The following is a 17729-nucleotide window of genomic DNA, read 5'->3' as shown; positions in this document are numbered from 1 at the left end:
CTCTTATGGGGGAAAGAGCTATCAAGCTAACTCATCGGAGCTCGAAGGTCAAGGCCCAAAAAGGAAATTTGGAAAAAAAAAAACCGTCCGCGTACTCAGAAGGCAGAAGTTGAAAGGAAAGCTTTAATAGAGTAGAGGGCCCTGTAAAAGCGAGGGTCCAGACCCTGGAAGTTTTGAAAAAACCCTCAAGAAGATACTTAAATACGGCCATCGTAAAAAACTCACAATTATCGATTATACGAGTCTTGGTTGGTGATGTACCAGTAGAAGCCCTCATCGATACAGGAGCAGAAGGTAATTTTATGAGTGATATTTTTTTAAGAAGAATTTTAAAAGGTTACGATTATTTAAAAATAAAAACACAGAAATCATAGCAGCGCAAAGACAAACTTGTCAATGTATTGGAAAATTATCTTTAAAAATACAGGTTCAAAACGAAAGCCTTAAAGTATTAATTTTTGTAGCAAAAAACTTGCAAAGTCCACTTATTTTAGGTATGGACTTTTTAAGGGCCGCGAGGGCCAAATTAAATTTTCAAGATAGTTCCGTGGTGCTGGAGATGGACCAGAGGGTGGTGGAACCTGTGGAGACACCTGAATTGGAACTTAGCCATTTGAATGACCAGGAAAGTAAAGCAATACAGCAAGTGGTGAGTAATTTTTCTCATTTGTTTTCAGAAAAACCAGGAAACTGTCAGATCGTGACTCACAAGATTCAATTAAATGCCGAAAAACCTTGTAGGACTAAACCGTATCGCTATGATAAACAAAAAGACTTAATCATCGAAGAACATATTCAGGAGATGTTAAAGAATAAAATAATAACGCCCATAAATAGTGAGTACGCGAGTCCAGTCGTACTATGTAGGAAAAAGAACGAGTTTCCTCCTTCGGATAAAAGGGCTTGGAGGTTTGCTATCGATTACAGAAAACTTAATAGTGTTACTAAATTCCCAGTTTACCCTTTGCCGGTTATAGAGGAAATTATTAGAAAGATTAAATCTACAAGATACATGACTACGTTGGACTTAACGTCTGGCTACTATCAAATAGCTATGAGACCCGAAGACATACATAAAACCGCGTTTATAACAAAATCGGGCACTTATGCATTTTTACGCATGCCCTTTGGGTTGTGTGGGGCCCCATCAACATTCCAGAGAGCTATGGACATTGTTCTAAAGCCTGTCCTAGGAAAATCGACTTTAATCTATCTAGATGATATAATTATAACGAGTAGTACGTTGGAACGATATTAAAGACCTAGAAGAAGTTTTAAAATTCTTAAAAGAGGCCGGTCTTACAATTAACTCCTCCAAATGCAAGTTCGCAAATAATGAAATATCCGGGATATAAAATTTCGCAAAAGGATATACAAACTCAGGATTCAAAAATAAAAGCCATCAAGAATTTCCCACCTCCCAACACCGCCAAGAAACTTTCTTCTTTCCTTGGGTTATGTTCTTATTATCGGTCATTCATAAAAGATTTTGCTAATATTGTTGAACCCTTGTTAGTAATTAAAAGAAAGAAAAGTAAATTCACGTGGACAGCAGAAGCAAGTACCGCATTTGAAAGGTTAAAAGAAGCGCTCATCCATTCCCCTGTTTTGAAATTCCCGGAGGGGGACGAAAACCTGAAAATTGCAGCAGATGCGTCGGACTATGCTGTAGGTGCTGTTCTCATGCAAAATGGCCATCCTTTGGCACGTTTTAGTAAAACGTTGAACCCTATACAAAGGAATTATACAGCTACAGAGAGAGAAACGTTAGCCGTATTAATGGCTGTACACAAATTCCGAGTTTATTTCGGCAAAGCGCCAGTAACAGTCATTTCGGATCATGCGGCTGTTGGTAGACTTTACTCGGGAAAAACCTAACGCCCAGGTTAATAAGATGGGCTTTAAAACTTCAAGAATATAATCTCATAATTAAATATAAACCGGGTAAGGAAAACAATGTAGCTGACGCACTTTCTCGTATAAAACTGGACGATGAAGGAAATGAACTCAAATGCGCTGTGTTGACTTCAAAAATTTTAGATTCTAGAGAAACAATTATTGCTGAATTGAAAGCTGATCCTGAATTTGGAGGTATCTATGCATATTTGAAAGATTCCGAAAGCTTTGAGCACACAGATATCGATGCGATAAGAAATAGAGCAGAAAACTATGAAATAATAGACAATTTATTATTTTATACGAAAACAACAAAAGAAAATCTCGAGTACAAACGAGTCATCTCAGCCTCGCTTCGATTAAGCATTTTGAAGGAATTACACGACGTGAAAACAGCGGGTCATTTAGAGGTCAGAAAGACTATAAAAAGGGTACGCGAGGCGGTATATTTCCCGCAATCATACAAAATAGTAACTGCGTATGTCAGGTCCTGCAATCAATGTCAGTTAATAAATGATATTAATTACAGCCCGGCCGGGTACTTAAATAGCATTCGCGCTACATTTCCGAATGAAATTTTAGGCATAGATCTTCTTGGTTTTTTCCCCCAGAGTGAGTTAAATAAAAATCGTTTTCTTTTAGTAATTGTAGATCATTTTTCAAAATGGACAGAAACTGTTCCACTTAAACGCGCGTCAGCCAAAACAGTCACAGATGCATTCTTACACAGATGCATTTTAAAATACGGTGCACCGATAAAAGTCATTAGCGATAACGGTAAACAATTCGTTAGCCAAATATTTGAAGACATTTGCACTGGACTTGGCATACACCATATAAAAATGGTTCCGTATAGACCACAGGCAAACATCACAAAAAGATTTAATAAAAATATTGTAAAAATAATTCGAAGTTATGTTAGCACACATCACAAGCGCTGGGATGGCTACATAAATGAGTTAGCTTATGCTTTAAGAACGGCAAATCACGATACTACGGGAAAAACCCCAGCAGAATTATTTTTAGGACGGAAGTTAATTACGCCATTAGATAAATTATTCTTTGTGCAACAAAGAGAGCAAGAATTTAAACAAAAAGATGTGCAAAAACTCATTGACCAGGCGGTTAAAAGCTCGGATACAGCAAGAAATAGACAAAAATTATACTATGATAGAAAACGCCATGAAGCAGATTTTAAAGTTGGGGATAATGTGTTGAAGCGGAAATTTTCTTTATCAAGTGCCCCAGACAACTTTACTGCAAAGTTAGCTCCAAAATTTGAAGGCCCCTATGTAATTCAGGAAATCAAGGGAGTCGTATTGTACCTTAAGTACGAGAGAGGGGAAATCTGTAAAGCAAGTCCCGACCAGGTCAAAAAATATTACAATCAAAATGATTTTGAAATCCTTAAAAGTTTCTTGCAGGACTCAAGCGTAAAAGAAGTAGAAGGTCCAGAAGTAACGTCACCCGCTCCACCACCCGACAAGCAGAGAACTGCAGAGAAACCTAGCCCTGCTACAAGTCATGCGACGGTACCGAAAAGAAGAAATGAAAACGTTCAGACTCCAGCATTTAAGAAATACAAGAAAGCAACGCCGCCGCGTAAAGAAGCTGTGGTAAAGAGGAAAAGACCAGTTACAACGTATCGCAGTAGAAATTCTGCATCGAGGAAAACGCTTCCAGGGCCAGAGAGTCAGGTGCAAACATGGCCGCCGTTCCCGAGAACGAAAAGACAGCAGGAGGAACGGAAAGACCACCACCAACAGAAGAAATTCAGGCACGATTCCAGACCGGAGGACGCCAAGACCAGCCGTCCAGAGGCAAAACGGAAAAGACAGCAACCCGACGACTACCACTCCAAGAGGCCAGCATACGGAGGGCGAAAAAGAAAAAACATCATGGACGAAACTCGAAGGACACAAAGGAGACGACTGACGTCGATGAATTCCATATCGTGGGAACATTTCTGCCAGAAGAGGATGTCGGAGTTCCAATCATCGAAAACTCAAAGATAAGTTAAAATCTTCTATAATTTTTTTTTGTTCCGAAATGTTATGCGTAAATACGAAGTTCTATGTTTTGACGGAAGTCAATTTGTCTCGGTTGAGACTTAGTTTTGTTTTACTTTATTTAGCTAAGTCAAAAGTATTATTTTCTTTAAGTATAAAAATCTAAGAACAAGCAGTTTCTGTTGGTCGAAAGACTAATTCTGTTATGTTAAAGCCAAAATTTGGCCGAAGATAAAAATAACTTCGTATTCTTGTATTAATAAGAAATTTAGTTTCAGTGCCGCCAGCTTGGCGAAGAATGCGTGAAGTAAAAATTTATTTTTCTCTTATTCATTTTATGGTAAATTGTAAAAATCATATGGATTAGAATTTTGTAAATATACGTAAATACTTGAAAGTTATGTAAAGGTAGAATTTAATCTAGAAGCATAAAATTTTAGATGCTAAAAGTAAATGCTCAAAAGAAATGAATTCAAATTTAAGTATTAAACTGTAGATAAAATCATGCTTTAGAGCGAAAGCCTGCATGTCTAAAGATGAATGAGGGGGAATTTAGAATGAATGTGTTTTGTAGGGTTCTCCACTTACACTTTAATTTTAAGAATGTTAAAATAGCTCATCGAGTTTTAGAATGTCGAGTAAGGTGTGTCTATTTGGTCGTCGAATTCTAACAAATCATTGTGGTTAGGGGAAGTGCTGCAATACTAAAACACGAATATTCCCGTTTGACACCACACATGGTGGAGAGCCAGGGTAAAGTTAAATTTATGTTTGAATACTTGAATGAATGTGAATTAAGCAGTAACTAAGGAAAATAAATCGATCAAAAACAAAAACTTATTCAGTGTCAAGAAAATGTAAATTACAATGTATTTAGAAAGATACTGATACTTATTCCTTCCAGATGCTGGAAGGAAGAGAACAGATTGACTGCTGAAGTCCAGGAAATGTTGCTGTAAGAAGAGAGGGTTAAATAAGTATCTACAGAAATTTATTCTAACTTTTGTGAGAAAACAGTTTTTTATGTAAACGAGGCTCTTAAATTTTAGTTCAGAATTGTGGAAACGTTTCAACAGGTCGTTTCTAGGACCTGCTTCCAAGTTTACCAAATTCTGGCAGCGGCAAATGTAGGGTTTATATTTATTTTAACTAACATTTATTTTAAGTTTAAACTATCTTTCCTGTCAAGCCTTACTTTCCCCTGGAATTGCCAATGCCAGAGTATGTAAATTTTAGTAGAACGCGCAAAGTATTCAAAATAGTCAGCGGAAGTATTCTGAGTTAAATAGAAGGGAAACGAGTTCGAAGTGCTTTCTTGCTTCCCGAGCGTGGAGGTGGCTAGGTAGAAATTGAAGAACCGCGCTTTTCGGCCTGTGTGCTTGCCTCGGCAGATAGTTGAATCTTTCAACGTAATATTCAGACGTTTGCTGAATTATCAGCGGTATCTTAGAACGCGGTTAGGTTAGTTACGTTTAGAGAGCTAGAGCGTTTAGAGATGAACTTTCCAGTTCATAGCAGTCACCACTATTGTTGTTCGTTGGGGCCGCGCAACATTACAAGGACATAGTTGATTTTTAATGCTCCTGTCTTCGAAAATAACCTCACAATTCTGCGCTATACAAAGTAATTTTTCATAACTGTAGTCTGTTACTTAAAATAGGCAGTTCAAGGCCACCGCCACTCTTTTCTCCCGATCTGCGATTGTAACTTGTGTCGTCATTACAGCTCAGGATTTATTTTCTCCACCTCATTTCAGACTCTAGTTGAAGTCTGTAGAAAATAACCTTGAAGTTTCAAATTTCTATTTTCAAGTAACATGCTTATAGTCCATACCGATATTACTTGACTATCGCTGGGGACTCGCGATGTATCCGGCTCCTGACACATATGCCCGAAGGGCGCCTGACATGGAAGAGTCCGAACCGATGAAGGAGAGGTCTCAGATGATAAGAGAAGAGGGTGACCACTTGTCACAAGGCAGAAAAACCTAATCCAAGCTAAAGCTGCAAACCAGTGTAGGTGTAGTAACACATCAAGATGTAGGTGTGCAAGTGTAGGTGTGAAGCACGTCATGATTGTTTGTGAGGTAAGCAGATAAAACCAAATAAAAATACGAATACTAAATATAAAATACATAATATAATTAAATATACGATACAAAGAAAAATAATAAAAAGTATATGTACACTATATACAAGCTTGCATCAACTACGTAGGGAAGTTGGAATCGCAAATATGGGCTGCAAATGACCTGATATTTCGATCTTCTGTTAGTAGGATGTAATGAAAACTTTGAAATTATCCATGTGCGAGCAGTTTAAAGCCTTATTCAAAGAAATTTTCAATAACTTTGTGGAGGAAAGTCTTGACTCTTTTGATTTTAAGGTCTCGGTGAAGCGTGTCATTTGAAACATAGAAGTGAGTGCTCGTAATAAGTCTAAGAAACTTACTTTCTATTATTTGATGCATACTCAAATCTTTGTTAGAAATTGCCGCCACCGCAGGGAAGGCATAAGTAAATATTGGACAGATTATAGCCGTATAAAGGTGTCTTTTACGCAGTAAATCAAGTTTGGAGAATTTTCCTAGTGGAGGCATGATATTTTTCATTACTGCAACTGATTTTCTCCTGACATTTTTAATGTGCTCCAGGTGAATTTATGATTCAAGATAACTCCAAGATAACCTTTTTCACGATTGGGAATTGCCTTGTTTAAGAGAGTGAGCTTGACATTTATCGGTTATTTTGCTGATAATAAAAAGGTTCGAATTTGAAGCATTTATGGCGATCCTCCATTTCGTACACCAGTACTCAATGTGCGGAATCATATCTTGTAGTCTGTTGACAGCTGTTATTGGGCTCAGTGACTTCACAGCAATAGCCGTATTGTCGGCCTAATAACCGATATAAGTACTAATACCTGTCAATGGTGTTGGAAAAGTAGTGGAACATTATTTAATGTTTTTATATAATTATTAAGACTTCCTAAGTGGCAACAGGATGTAATGTTTTGAATAATCATTAAGATTCACCGTGTGGCAACAACGAGTCAAGCTAAAAACGTCGTTACTTGGAATGTTCCTTGATAAGCATTGTGTAAGCTTTATTTCTTAAAAGTTTGTTATATTTCTATGTAAAAAATAAGTAACATAATGCAAACAAGACTGGAAATTGTAAAAATAAATATACTGTTTCTTTTAAGACCAAAATAAGCCTTTATTTCATTTATCAAATGCTCTGGCTGATTAATTTCCATTTCGCTTATTCATCAAATCCACAAGCCCAAGAATTTAGCTTTGGGCTACTCCCGCGTTCAATCTTTGTTTGATCTGAGGTGTCTTGATCAATATTCAAAAAAACTTTCTCTTTTTAATAAAAGAATAAATTAGGAGGATCATTTCTCTGTTGAAGTTTTTGCAAATGAGTTTAAAGATAAGCCCTTCATGTCAGACGCAGTCGAATGCCGTCGCCACGTCTAAGCAGCAGTAAGGCAATTTTCTCAATGCTGTGAATTGCAGATCCAATAAATTCTGTCAATAGAACTATGCTTAGTAGTCGAGTGTTTCTTCCTGAAACCAAATTGCTCAGGTGGCAGCCTATCAAGATATGGCTGCATTCTTTTGAGAATTATTCTCTCATAAATGTTTCCTAGTCCAGGGAGTAAACTGATAGGCCGATACCCTTCGGGCTTAGTAATATCTTTGCCTGGCTTCGGGATAACTATGATTTTTGCTGTTTCCCACTTGGTAGCAAATTATAAATTTTGAAGTCAAGCCTTAGATATTTGTTATACTTAGTAATGATATTGATGGGTAAGTTTTTGATAGCCGTAATGTCATCGTAGCCAGGGGCCTTTCTGTTTTTCAACCTTTTCTTTATTTCTAAAACTTCTCTGGGTGAAGTGAATCTGTTTTGTATCTTGCAGTAGGGCCACTTAGATAGTCCTACACAGTACCTGAGATCATAAGTAAAGGTCGAGTCGCGCGGGTTATCATTCGGCATAAATTGCATCTCAAAATGTTCGGCTAGGAGCTCAGCCTTATCTTTGTATTCGTAAGTGTCGTGATACTACCATTACTGATCGGCTTATGACATTGAACCTTTCTTTTCAAGTTCCTATCAAAAGTCCAGAACTCATTATACGGCTCAATGAAACTAAAAATTTTTTCATTCCACCTCTCAGTCCTATGCTGTTTAATATTTATGTCTAATATTCCTATTGAGTATGTTTAATTCTTTTTTAATCCTCGAGTCCCAGGTGAGATTCCAGCGTTTTCTGAGCCGGTTCTTTGTATTTTACTTGTTCCCTTATAAAACGAGGAAGAATGTCAGAATTATTCTCAGCTTGAATTTTCTTGCTAGCATTCACATATGCACTTTTGATTCTATCCGTGAGAGCACCCGCTGCAGAATCGATGCCAGCATTAGTTTTAGGTCCAGTAAATGTAGGCGGAGTTTTTACGAGGAATTCACTAAAAAGATTCCAGTTAGTGCCCATCTTAAATTTGGTATCATCACTTTTTAGCGTCTCAGGCGTCTCTATCACTGGTACATGATCTGATGACAATCCATTTTAACGTATATTGGGATGGACACGGTAGAAATTAAAATGTCTAGAATAACACATCTACTGACGTGATTTGGCTAGTAAGTAAATTCTTCGGGTGCATAGAAATACACTGGGTGATTGTTAATGAAGTTTAAAAGAATTTTACCATTCCTGTTAGTCTTTCTACAACTCCATTCGTTGTTCTTCGCATTTAAGTCACCGGCCAATATGATTGGCTTATTCGTAGGAAGTAGGTCCGCTGTATATTCTCATCTAAAACATTCTGGGGGGTATATATCAATGAAACGTTACATTTCTAAAGAGCTTCGCCTCATGTTAGACAGCATTAATAAAAATCTTAAATTTTGCAAGAGATAAACTATCTAATGTTTTATTATTAAATGTTGTTCTTGACAAATTATACCGCGAAACACGAAGACAATATGAGCTAACATTAAAGGATAATGAAGTGCCCGTTACATTTTTGGAGTTCTTAGAGAGAAGATGCCAAATTTTAAATGGTATTAAAGCTAACATTCCGTCTATATTTAAACCGGAACGGTCAAAGTCTCTTTTGATTAAATCTAATAAATCAACTAAATTATGTATCTCTTGTAAATCCCAATCGCATGCATTACATTACTGGGATAAATTTAAACAAATGAAATTATCTCAACGAGCCAGTCTGGTAAAAAAAAACATCGGCATTACTATAACTATCTTAGCGAATTTCATTTGCTATCTCAGTGTAAATTGAACAGTGTTTGTTAATTTGTAAGAAAAAATCCGATCATCATAATTTGGTAAAACACAAACGCGTCAAGGTCAATGGATTCGCATCCACCAGAAAATGATCGTATTTTTTTTCTTCTCAAATGAAAGTAATAAAAATCTTTTGATAAATACTGTATTAATTTATGTCAAAGATGTAGCTGGTGAAAGCAAACCGTTGAGGGCTGTTCTAGATTCGGCCTCTGAAATTTCATTTATGACTGCAAGATCAGCCGATGTCCTAGATTTGAAAAAAGAAAAAATTAACATTCCGATAAGTGAATTAAATGACACATCGCTGAACATTACGAAAAACGTTTCAGCTTATCTATCGAATGAAAGTAATGATTCACACTGGAAAATTGACTTATTAATTGTGCCTAACATAACTAATTTCACACCCTCCACAAAATTAATGTTTCGAGCTTTTAAATTCCAAGGAAAATCGAACTTGCTAACCCATTATTTTCTGTTCCTTTAAAGGTCGATTTCTGTTGGATGCGGAATTATTCTTCTCAATTTTGAGAGATGATAAAATAAAATAGAGAAGCAATTTGTTCTTGCAATCAAGCTGTTTGGGCAACATTGTTTCGAGTAATATTTCAGACAATAATTTGTGTTATACTTCAAAACATTGTTTCTTGTCTAAAAATTTAGAAAATCTCAATAAAACCCTCACAAGCTTCTAGGAAATAGAAGAAGTAGAATCACGCAAAACTTACAATGACGTATTAAATTATTGCAACGAACACTTTGTGGAAACACATTATAGGAAATCAGGTGGTTAAAATACCACTCAGGCCAGAATTTTCGGAAACAATGTTAGGAAATTCTAAAGAAGTCGGATTGAAAAAAATAGATCAGTTGTGGACCCGCTTGGAACGGAATCCTACTTTGAAAGCACTTTGCTGAGAATTTCTTAATGAATATGAAAATTTGAATCATATGGAGGAGGTCAAAGAACATACATTTATCGATGAACAGATCGAAATAGACTTATCATATTATCTGCCGCACCACGGCATACTACGTCCATCCAATAAAACAAACTATAAGCAACGCGTGGTCTTCAACGCGAGTTCGAAAGCGTCCAGCAGACATTCCTTAAATGATTTATTGTGCAAGGAAGGAGTGCTTTAAAACGACTCCTTCTCGACTCTAATTAGATCTAGAAAACACATTTCCGCCTTTACTGCTGACATCAAACAGATGTTCAGAATGATTGAAGTTAATCCTTCGCAAACTAAGCTTTAAAAAATAGTATAGAAAGATAACAAATTCGCACCTAATTAAGGTTTACCAGTTATGAATTCTGTTGGGATTTACATTTATTTTAAATAACCAATTTTATTTAATTTGTTATTCTTTCCTATAAACCTCCATTCTCCTAATTGTCAGTGCCAGAAAATTTAAATTTCGTAGCGCGCGTGAAAGAATGCAAATTCTACCTTGAAGAAAGAGTTTAGATTGGATTGGATTATTTAATTATGGCAGAGCACACGAGGGATGCCTTCGTGAAGGACTTTCTAAGGGAAACTGGCTCGTATACACGTTACACATGGGAAAAACCACGAAAACGCCCATGCAGCCAGCCCGTTCGCGGGATTCGAACCTCGAACCGAAGAAAGAGTTTAAAAACCGAGGTTCAGTAGGAAAGAGAGAGAGTCAGGCTATTTGTCGTCACTTCTGCTGCTTAAGCGTCTGCTCTCAGAGTATTGGTGGTTCGCGTGGCATAATTGCATTTGCTTGCTGCCACTAGTTTTTGACTGGGGTTTAAGAAAACAGGAATTATTCTGAGCCGCGTAGTTTAGTTCAACGACTTGTACATATCTTAAATCTTTAGTTAGTTCTTCGATTTCAGTTATCGTCCAAGCAGAGGCGTAGTTTGTTAGTATCGAGTTGACGCATTGTAAATTAAAGGAGTTAATAAAGGGTACTTTTAACCCTTCTTCTGTGAAGTTACTATTACAGTTCTCACACAGGAGTTACCCTAGTGGGCTCTACAATTGTAATGTACGGGACCGCGTCCGCCCCATACTTAGCCACTAAAATTTTACAACTTGCCCTAGATGACGGAAAAAACTTTCCTTTAGCTTCAACGTCAGTCCTTCAAGATTTCATCATGCACGATTGTCTTTCTGGCTCTTTAGAATTCCACAAGTTAGAGAAACTTACGTCTGAGTTAAAGCAACTTCTCTAAAGGGAAGGAATGACATTGCACAAGTGGTGCAGTAACGAGGCGCAAACCACTGAACTGCAAGAGTTCAGACTTGATCGAAATTCTGAAGAAATAATAGTTAAAACGCTAGGAATGTTTTGGAATAGTTTAAGCGATTCCTTTACATATAAGGTAAGCACAAGCGCTAATCCTAACTTCACCAAAAGAGATGTACTATCTCAAATAGTAGGCATCTATGATCCACGCGGAATCTTGGGTCCTTGTTATTGGTAAAGCCAGGATCCTTATGCAACAGTTACGGTTGCTTAAGCTAGATTGGAAAGAAATAATACCTTCCAATATTGTTGAACAATTGGAAAACTTTATTAGAACACTACCGCATTTGAAACATATTCATGCGCCAAGATGTTTTTCAAAACCGATACCAAGTTGGTAGTACTTCAAAGTTTCTGAGACGCATCTTCAATGGCTTACGATACAGTGATATACATTGCCCTCTAAAAATTAAGGAACAACATGTTTTTCAAGGCTCAGCGTTACACAAATATCAGTAATGTTTAAATTCACAGTTCATATGCATGACAATAACGAAGTTTAAGAAAATATATACAAAAACAATAGCTACCCTTTTTATTTTAATAGAAATAAACGTTTATATTGGAGTTGTAGAAAAATGCAAAAATTGTAATTTTTGTTCACGAATGTTGATCTTCAGTTGTTATTACGTGGACAATATCCAGGATAAGTCGATTGCCCGATTCGTTGAGGTGGCGTGAGATCGAATTGATGGAAATAGGGATGTCACAAGCCGTTGCTGCTAGACGTCTCAATATCTCTCGTAGTGTGGCCCACCGACTATGAAATCAGTTTGAATGCGAGGATTCTGTGTCTAGAAGACCTAGAGTTACAATACCTGCAGGAGACTGTTATTTATGTCTTTCCGCCCGAAGAAGGAGTAATGCTACTGTGCCTCAGCTCATGGTAGATCATTTAGTGGCAAAAAGAAGACAAATAACAGCTACTATAATGCACAGACTTAAAGTGTGGATATTAGCAGGTAGCAATACGTCCTGATGACTGAGAAAAGACGGTGTTTACTACCTGAGAGGGAGGCAGTTAGAGGTGATGCCGTTGACTCTGTAATGCGCCGGCAGCATTCGAACACGTTATGGAGATCGTGTTGAGAGGTCTTTTTAACGAACACTGTCTGATATACCTGGATGACATCTTCACCGCCGGGAAGACTTTGGAAGAACATTTAGAAAATCTTAGAAACTTAGCCTCAGAAACTGATGGAAGCAAGTTTTAAGTGCGGCCAAACGTGAAATATTCAGACAGAAAGCAACTTTCCTCGGACATGTCAGCTCTACCGAAGGTGTGTATACAAATCCAGAAAAAGTGTTAGAAGTTAAAGGCCGGGCACTCTCCCAAATTGCGCAAAAGTAAAACGTTTCCTGGGGCTTTGCACCTTCTATAGAAGATTCGTGAAGGGCTTTTCTTCCATCGCAAAGCCCATTTATAGGCTTACATGTTCTTGTGGACAAAAGAATGTGAAGATGCATTTAAGAACCTGAAAAAATCTTTAACCTCAGATCCTATCGTAACGTATCTTCAGCTCGACAAACCATTTATTCTCGATATGGATGCGAGCAATGAGAGTATCGGTGCTGTTTTGTCCCAAGGAGTAAACGTTCAAGAATGGTTGTGGTCTACTGGAGCCAGGGGTTATCTACTTGCTGTGTCACCAGGAAAACGGTGTTTCCCTATTTAAAGCCATAGAACATTTTTATCATAATCTTTACGGCAAAAAATTACTATTCCGCACAGACCATGGATCGTAGCCCTGGCTAACAAATTTCAGGAACCACTGAAACCCAAATAGCCATGTGGATACAGATACTCCAGAAATATGACATAACTATCCGTCATCGAAAGGGATCATCACATGGAAATGCCGACGGCCTGTCTAGAAGATCCAGCCCAGAAAGTTGCCGAAATTTTTCCAGGGTCAAAGCGAAATACGAGCCTCTGAATCCGGTAGCATGACAAGTTACAACGTCAAAGTCCGCTGATCGAGCCCAATGCAGTGATGAAAGTCAGGAAAGGCAAGTTGGAAGAAAGTGACACTAAACTCATAATTGATTTGATGGAATCTTCAAACAGCAAATCCACCTCGAAGGGCATTTCGCTCTATAGTCGTACGACAAAACAGTAATGTGCTATCTGGGTCACACTCCATGCTCGAAACGGCGTGTTGTACTGGAACTTTGAACTGAATGATGGAAAGCCATTCCAATGGTAGCTGATAGTTCTTAGATCCCGGAATTCCTTAAGGAAATATATAGCAGCCTTGCAAGAAGCCCCTTTGGAATAATGAAGATTTTGCAGACAGTTCGAGGGAGCTTTTACTGGACTAATGCAAAAGATGACTTGCAAAAGTGGTTTAAATCTTGCGATGATTGTGCGAGTCGTCCAGGACCGAAGAAACGCAGCCGAGGCAACGTGCAACGGTACAATATAGGATCGCCTTCTGAACCCGTGGACATTGAATTCCTGGGACCTCTGCCAGAACTGCTGATTGAAAAAAAATACATCCTGGCTGTCATTGATTACTTCAGCAAGAAGCGTATGCTATTTCCGATCAAGAGGCTGTCACGGTAACAAAGAAAAGGATATAGTATTGGATTTCCAGATTCGGAGCGCCTCTTCAGTTACATTTCGCTCAAGGAAGAAATTTTGCCTCGGCTGTAATTAAAGAACTCTGCAAGCTACTCAGCATTGACAAAACCCAATCGACACCTTTACATACAAAGTCAGACGGCATGGTAGAGAGGTTTAATCAATCCATTCTTAATAATTTTTCGTTGGTGGTTTCCAAAAATCAACAGTACTGGGACAAGAATTTACCTCTACTGGCTTTTCGCAGTACTCTCCACAAGATTACCGGTGAATTCCCATCCCAGATGCTGTTCGTTCGTGACCTTCATCTACATTGTGATCTCATATTTGGTCTCTGTCCGGATGAGCATTCATCGCCAGAGCACTGTGTCCGGGCACTGTATGAAATAATGCACAATTTTGCCCGAGAGCGAGTTAACTTGGTGACGGAGAAGATGAAGACTCAATATGACACAAAACTTGCATTACGTCGATTCAACGAAGGTGAAAAGGTGTGGTTGTGGAATCCGATTCGACGAAAAGGATTCTCTTCTAAACTACAGTTAATCTTGGGATGTTGCTTCAGAGTTCTAAACAAGCTGAAAGACATTGTTGTTCGTATCCGTAAGTCACCGAATTCTTAACCTAAAGTCGTTAATTTTGACCGGATAGCTTCTTATTAGGGCCATAGTACGTTAGGTATAATATAAAAATTATAAGACTATGATCCTATTTTTTTTCTAAATTTTTATGTTTATGCACTCAGTTTTTGATTTAGTATTTAATTTCTTATTTACTGAAATTACTGTTTTATTATTATATGACCCGCCTTAGTTGTAATATAGCTTCTTTTCCAAGGATTGTCTTACCCGCAACGTGCCGTCCTTGGAAAGGGGACAATGTTACATATTTTGTACACAGACAGCTGATTTAGGGCCATTATATGTGAAATTCTTGTATTTTTATGTGTAATGTGATGCGAAAAATCCAAAGACAGAAGTTATGCCGGAAAAGTAGGAATACAAGGGCAAATCCGTTTAACATTGAGCAAATAGGTATCTTGAAACATCACTAAGCTGACGACGATTTTAGCGAATTATTTTGTCACGAAATTTGGAGAAAAACCGTTAAATGTAGCCAACTGGGTGATCATTTGGTCTACATTTTAGTCCACTTCGTGTATCACAGTAATATGTAACTGAAATTCAATAAATGTAATTTATCACTATATTAGTTGTAACCGTAATTCGACCTTCATATTGCCTTCCAGTAAATTAAAGAAGCAGAAAGTACCAGAAATGTCTCTTCGACCGGTTGAAAACTATATGAGAAAGGAGACAGCACCTGTTCTGAGTTAGTTCTTAGCATTGTTGCGAGTTGTTATTTCAGAGTGAAATCGGAGATATTTCCGGGTTAGCTTTCTCTTTAGATGCGCTCTGATTTGCGTCGTGTTTAACCTTGTTTATAGTTTGAAGCGTAACTACTCATTGTACTCTGTGATACTGTGAAGACCTGTACGAGTATTTCTATAGATTTCAGAATTTTGAAGTGTTTCTGTTAATAGAATAAATATTATTAACCCATCATCAGACCTACGTGAATTCAATCTGTTACAAACCAGTACGTACGCAGTAATACTCTTATACGGAACAGGAATTGTTTATTATCAAACAAAAATAATGTTAATACGTAATATTTGTTAGGTGGATCATTAAGATAACGACAACAGCTGAATTACGGAAATATAATATTCTCATATAGAAATCGGTAACGCACACCGCCATTCATATACAGATCAGGAAATCTTGGTTTTCAACGTCCTAGCATATTTCCATATTTACAATGTGAGAAAATTGTGCGTCAAACTGTAACCAAATTTTCAAATTTGTACAGATAAGTTACCAAATGAACTTCTTTCCAAATTAAACTGCTTTAAGAAACTGTAAATTTTTAATAATATTTTTCTGTTAATTACAAGATGGGTATATTTTGTGTTTTTTTTTTAACTCAGTCGCATTAACCGGTATCTAGGTTTACCATGGACATAGACCCCTGATTTACTTCAATCGGGAACTTGTTGTATAATACTTTGCAATACCTTTATATAATTCTTTATATGTTAATATAATAAGCTAGAAATCTTTACTTGCACTGAATTCTGTACCTACCTCAATAATTATGTCCCTTCGGTGTGAACGGGAGCAACACCTGTCATTCTGGGTAAGATCGCGGGGTATATAGAACAGCTTCACAGACATATAAATTTTTAGAGCCACTGATTCTTCGATGGTCCGTTCAGGTTCTGCAGACACTATACGGGTATTGTGTAGTCTGCCTCGGGCTGTGTGATTGCTATGTATTTGATAATGTTAAGTCTGTCTTCCGGGGTTCACCTCCGTAGGTCAAGCTCAGGGGAACTAACGTTGTCATACGTTATCTTTGCTCGTTCGGTGAGCAGTCGGATCCCGGTCTTGCGCTTTTATACCTCGCCTTGTTTACTCTCGCTCGTGATTGACAACTGCTGATTTGCGGCTCCGTGGATCGCCTCTAAAGGATGAAGCGTCTTAGTTAAAGGCTTGTTTTAAAGCCTTATGAGGTTTCCTAACCTTATGAGGTATCGTTAACTGAATTTAAAAGTAATCTTTCCATAACCAAAAAAATTAGCTTGTCTAAACGTAGAATTATAATCTGCCTTAGGTTTTTCACCTCATTTTGTAGATGATTAAGAATTCCATCTTTCTTTCTGTAAATAATATAGGGTTATTGTTTTATATATATATAAGAACTACGACTAATCACAGATAGATTACCTATAGACAGAAACGGCATAGATAAGGGCAGATAGATTACGCATTGACAGAAACAGCATAGATAGATAAGACAGATAGATTATACGACAGATGTAATATGCATTCTCAACTTACCATTCTCTTCTCTACTTTTGGTTCCGTCTTTATGAAACAATCGTGCTGAAAATAAAATTAAAATAAAATAGTTGATTTCAGAAAAATACAGTAAATATGCATCACGCATATAAAAGCCTTTAAGTGAACTTTATTTTTGCAACCATTGTTTTCAGGCATTCATTTTAGTTAATGTAAATGTTCATGGTATAGAATTTTTAAATAAAAAATTCATTTGGCAAAAATTATGCAATCTAACTTTTTTATGCCCTCCGGTGCGTGCAGTCATAGATAACAAGAGTTAATACAGATGCTGTTCCCACACTTTTTAGACGGTTTTGCTTTGTTGTTAAAAAACTCTTCTACTTTTTAACTGCAACTATATTTTTGAAAGTATAAATTATCTGCTTTTTGACAGCTTTGTTTTCATGCAAAATGTCGCTTTGAAAGAAATAAAGGATTGAAGGCTATGTTTATGTTTTTTTCCGAAGAAAATTAATCAAATCCATTTATTAAAAAACGTTGTGGAAGCCATGGACTTTCTATATCTAAAAGCTACGATAGGTAATGTTGTCAATAACAAATGAAAAAAATGTCAAATTTTAGCTTGAAGTGAAAAATTATTCCATATTACTGATATGTGTGAGTCCAAAGAAAAAAATGGAATGTTTCGAATGTTGCAAAAGTAAAATATTTAATGTTAAAAGAAAAGACGTGAAGACAAAGAACAGTTGAAAAATCAGTAAAATGCTTAATGCTAACT

General features: G+C 37.1%; 1 protein-coding gene across 1 annotated transcript in view; it reads right to left on the bottom strand.

Moving 5' to 3' along the window:
- The window catches only part of LOC118189925 (uncharacterized), a 71752-nt gene that overhangs the window by 26389 nt on the left and 27634 nt on the right, over positions 1-17729 (bottom strand). Inside the window, exon 4 of the mRNA XM_085811364.1 lies at positions 16988-17032. Coding sequence (XP_085667490.1) covers positions 16988-17032 — 45 coding nt within the window. The remainder of the gene's footprint in view (positions 1-16987; positions 17033-17729) is intronic.

Source organism: Stegodyphus dumicola, chromosome 2 (assembly GCF_044657685.1).
Source record: "Stegodyphus dumicola isolate Sdum_Otavi_A_Nest chromosome 2, ASM4465768v1".
Classification (NCBI taxonomy): domain Eukaryota; kingdom Metazoa; phylum Arthropoda; class Arachnida; order Araneae; family Eresidae; genus Stegodyphus; species Stegodyphus dumicola.
This window is presented reverse-complemented; position numbering and strand designations above follow the sequence as displayed.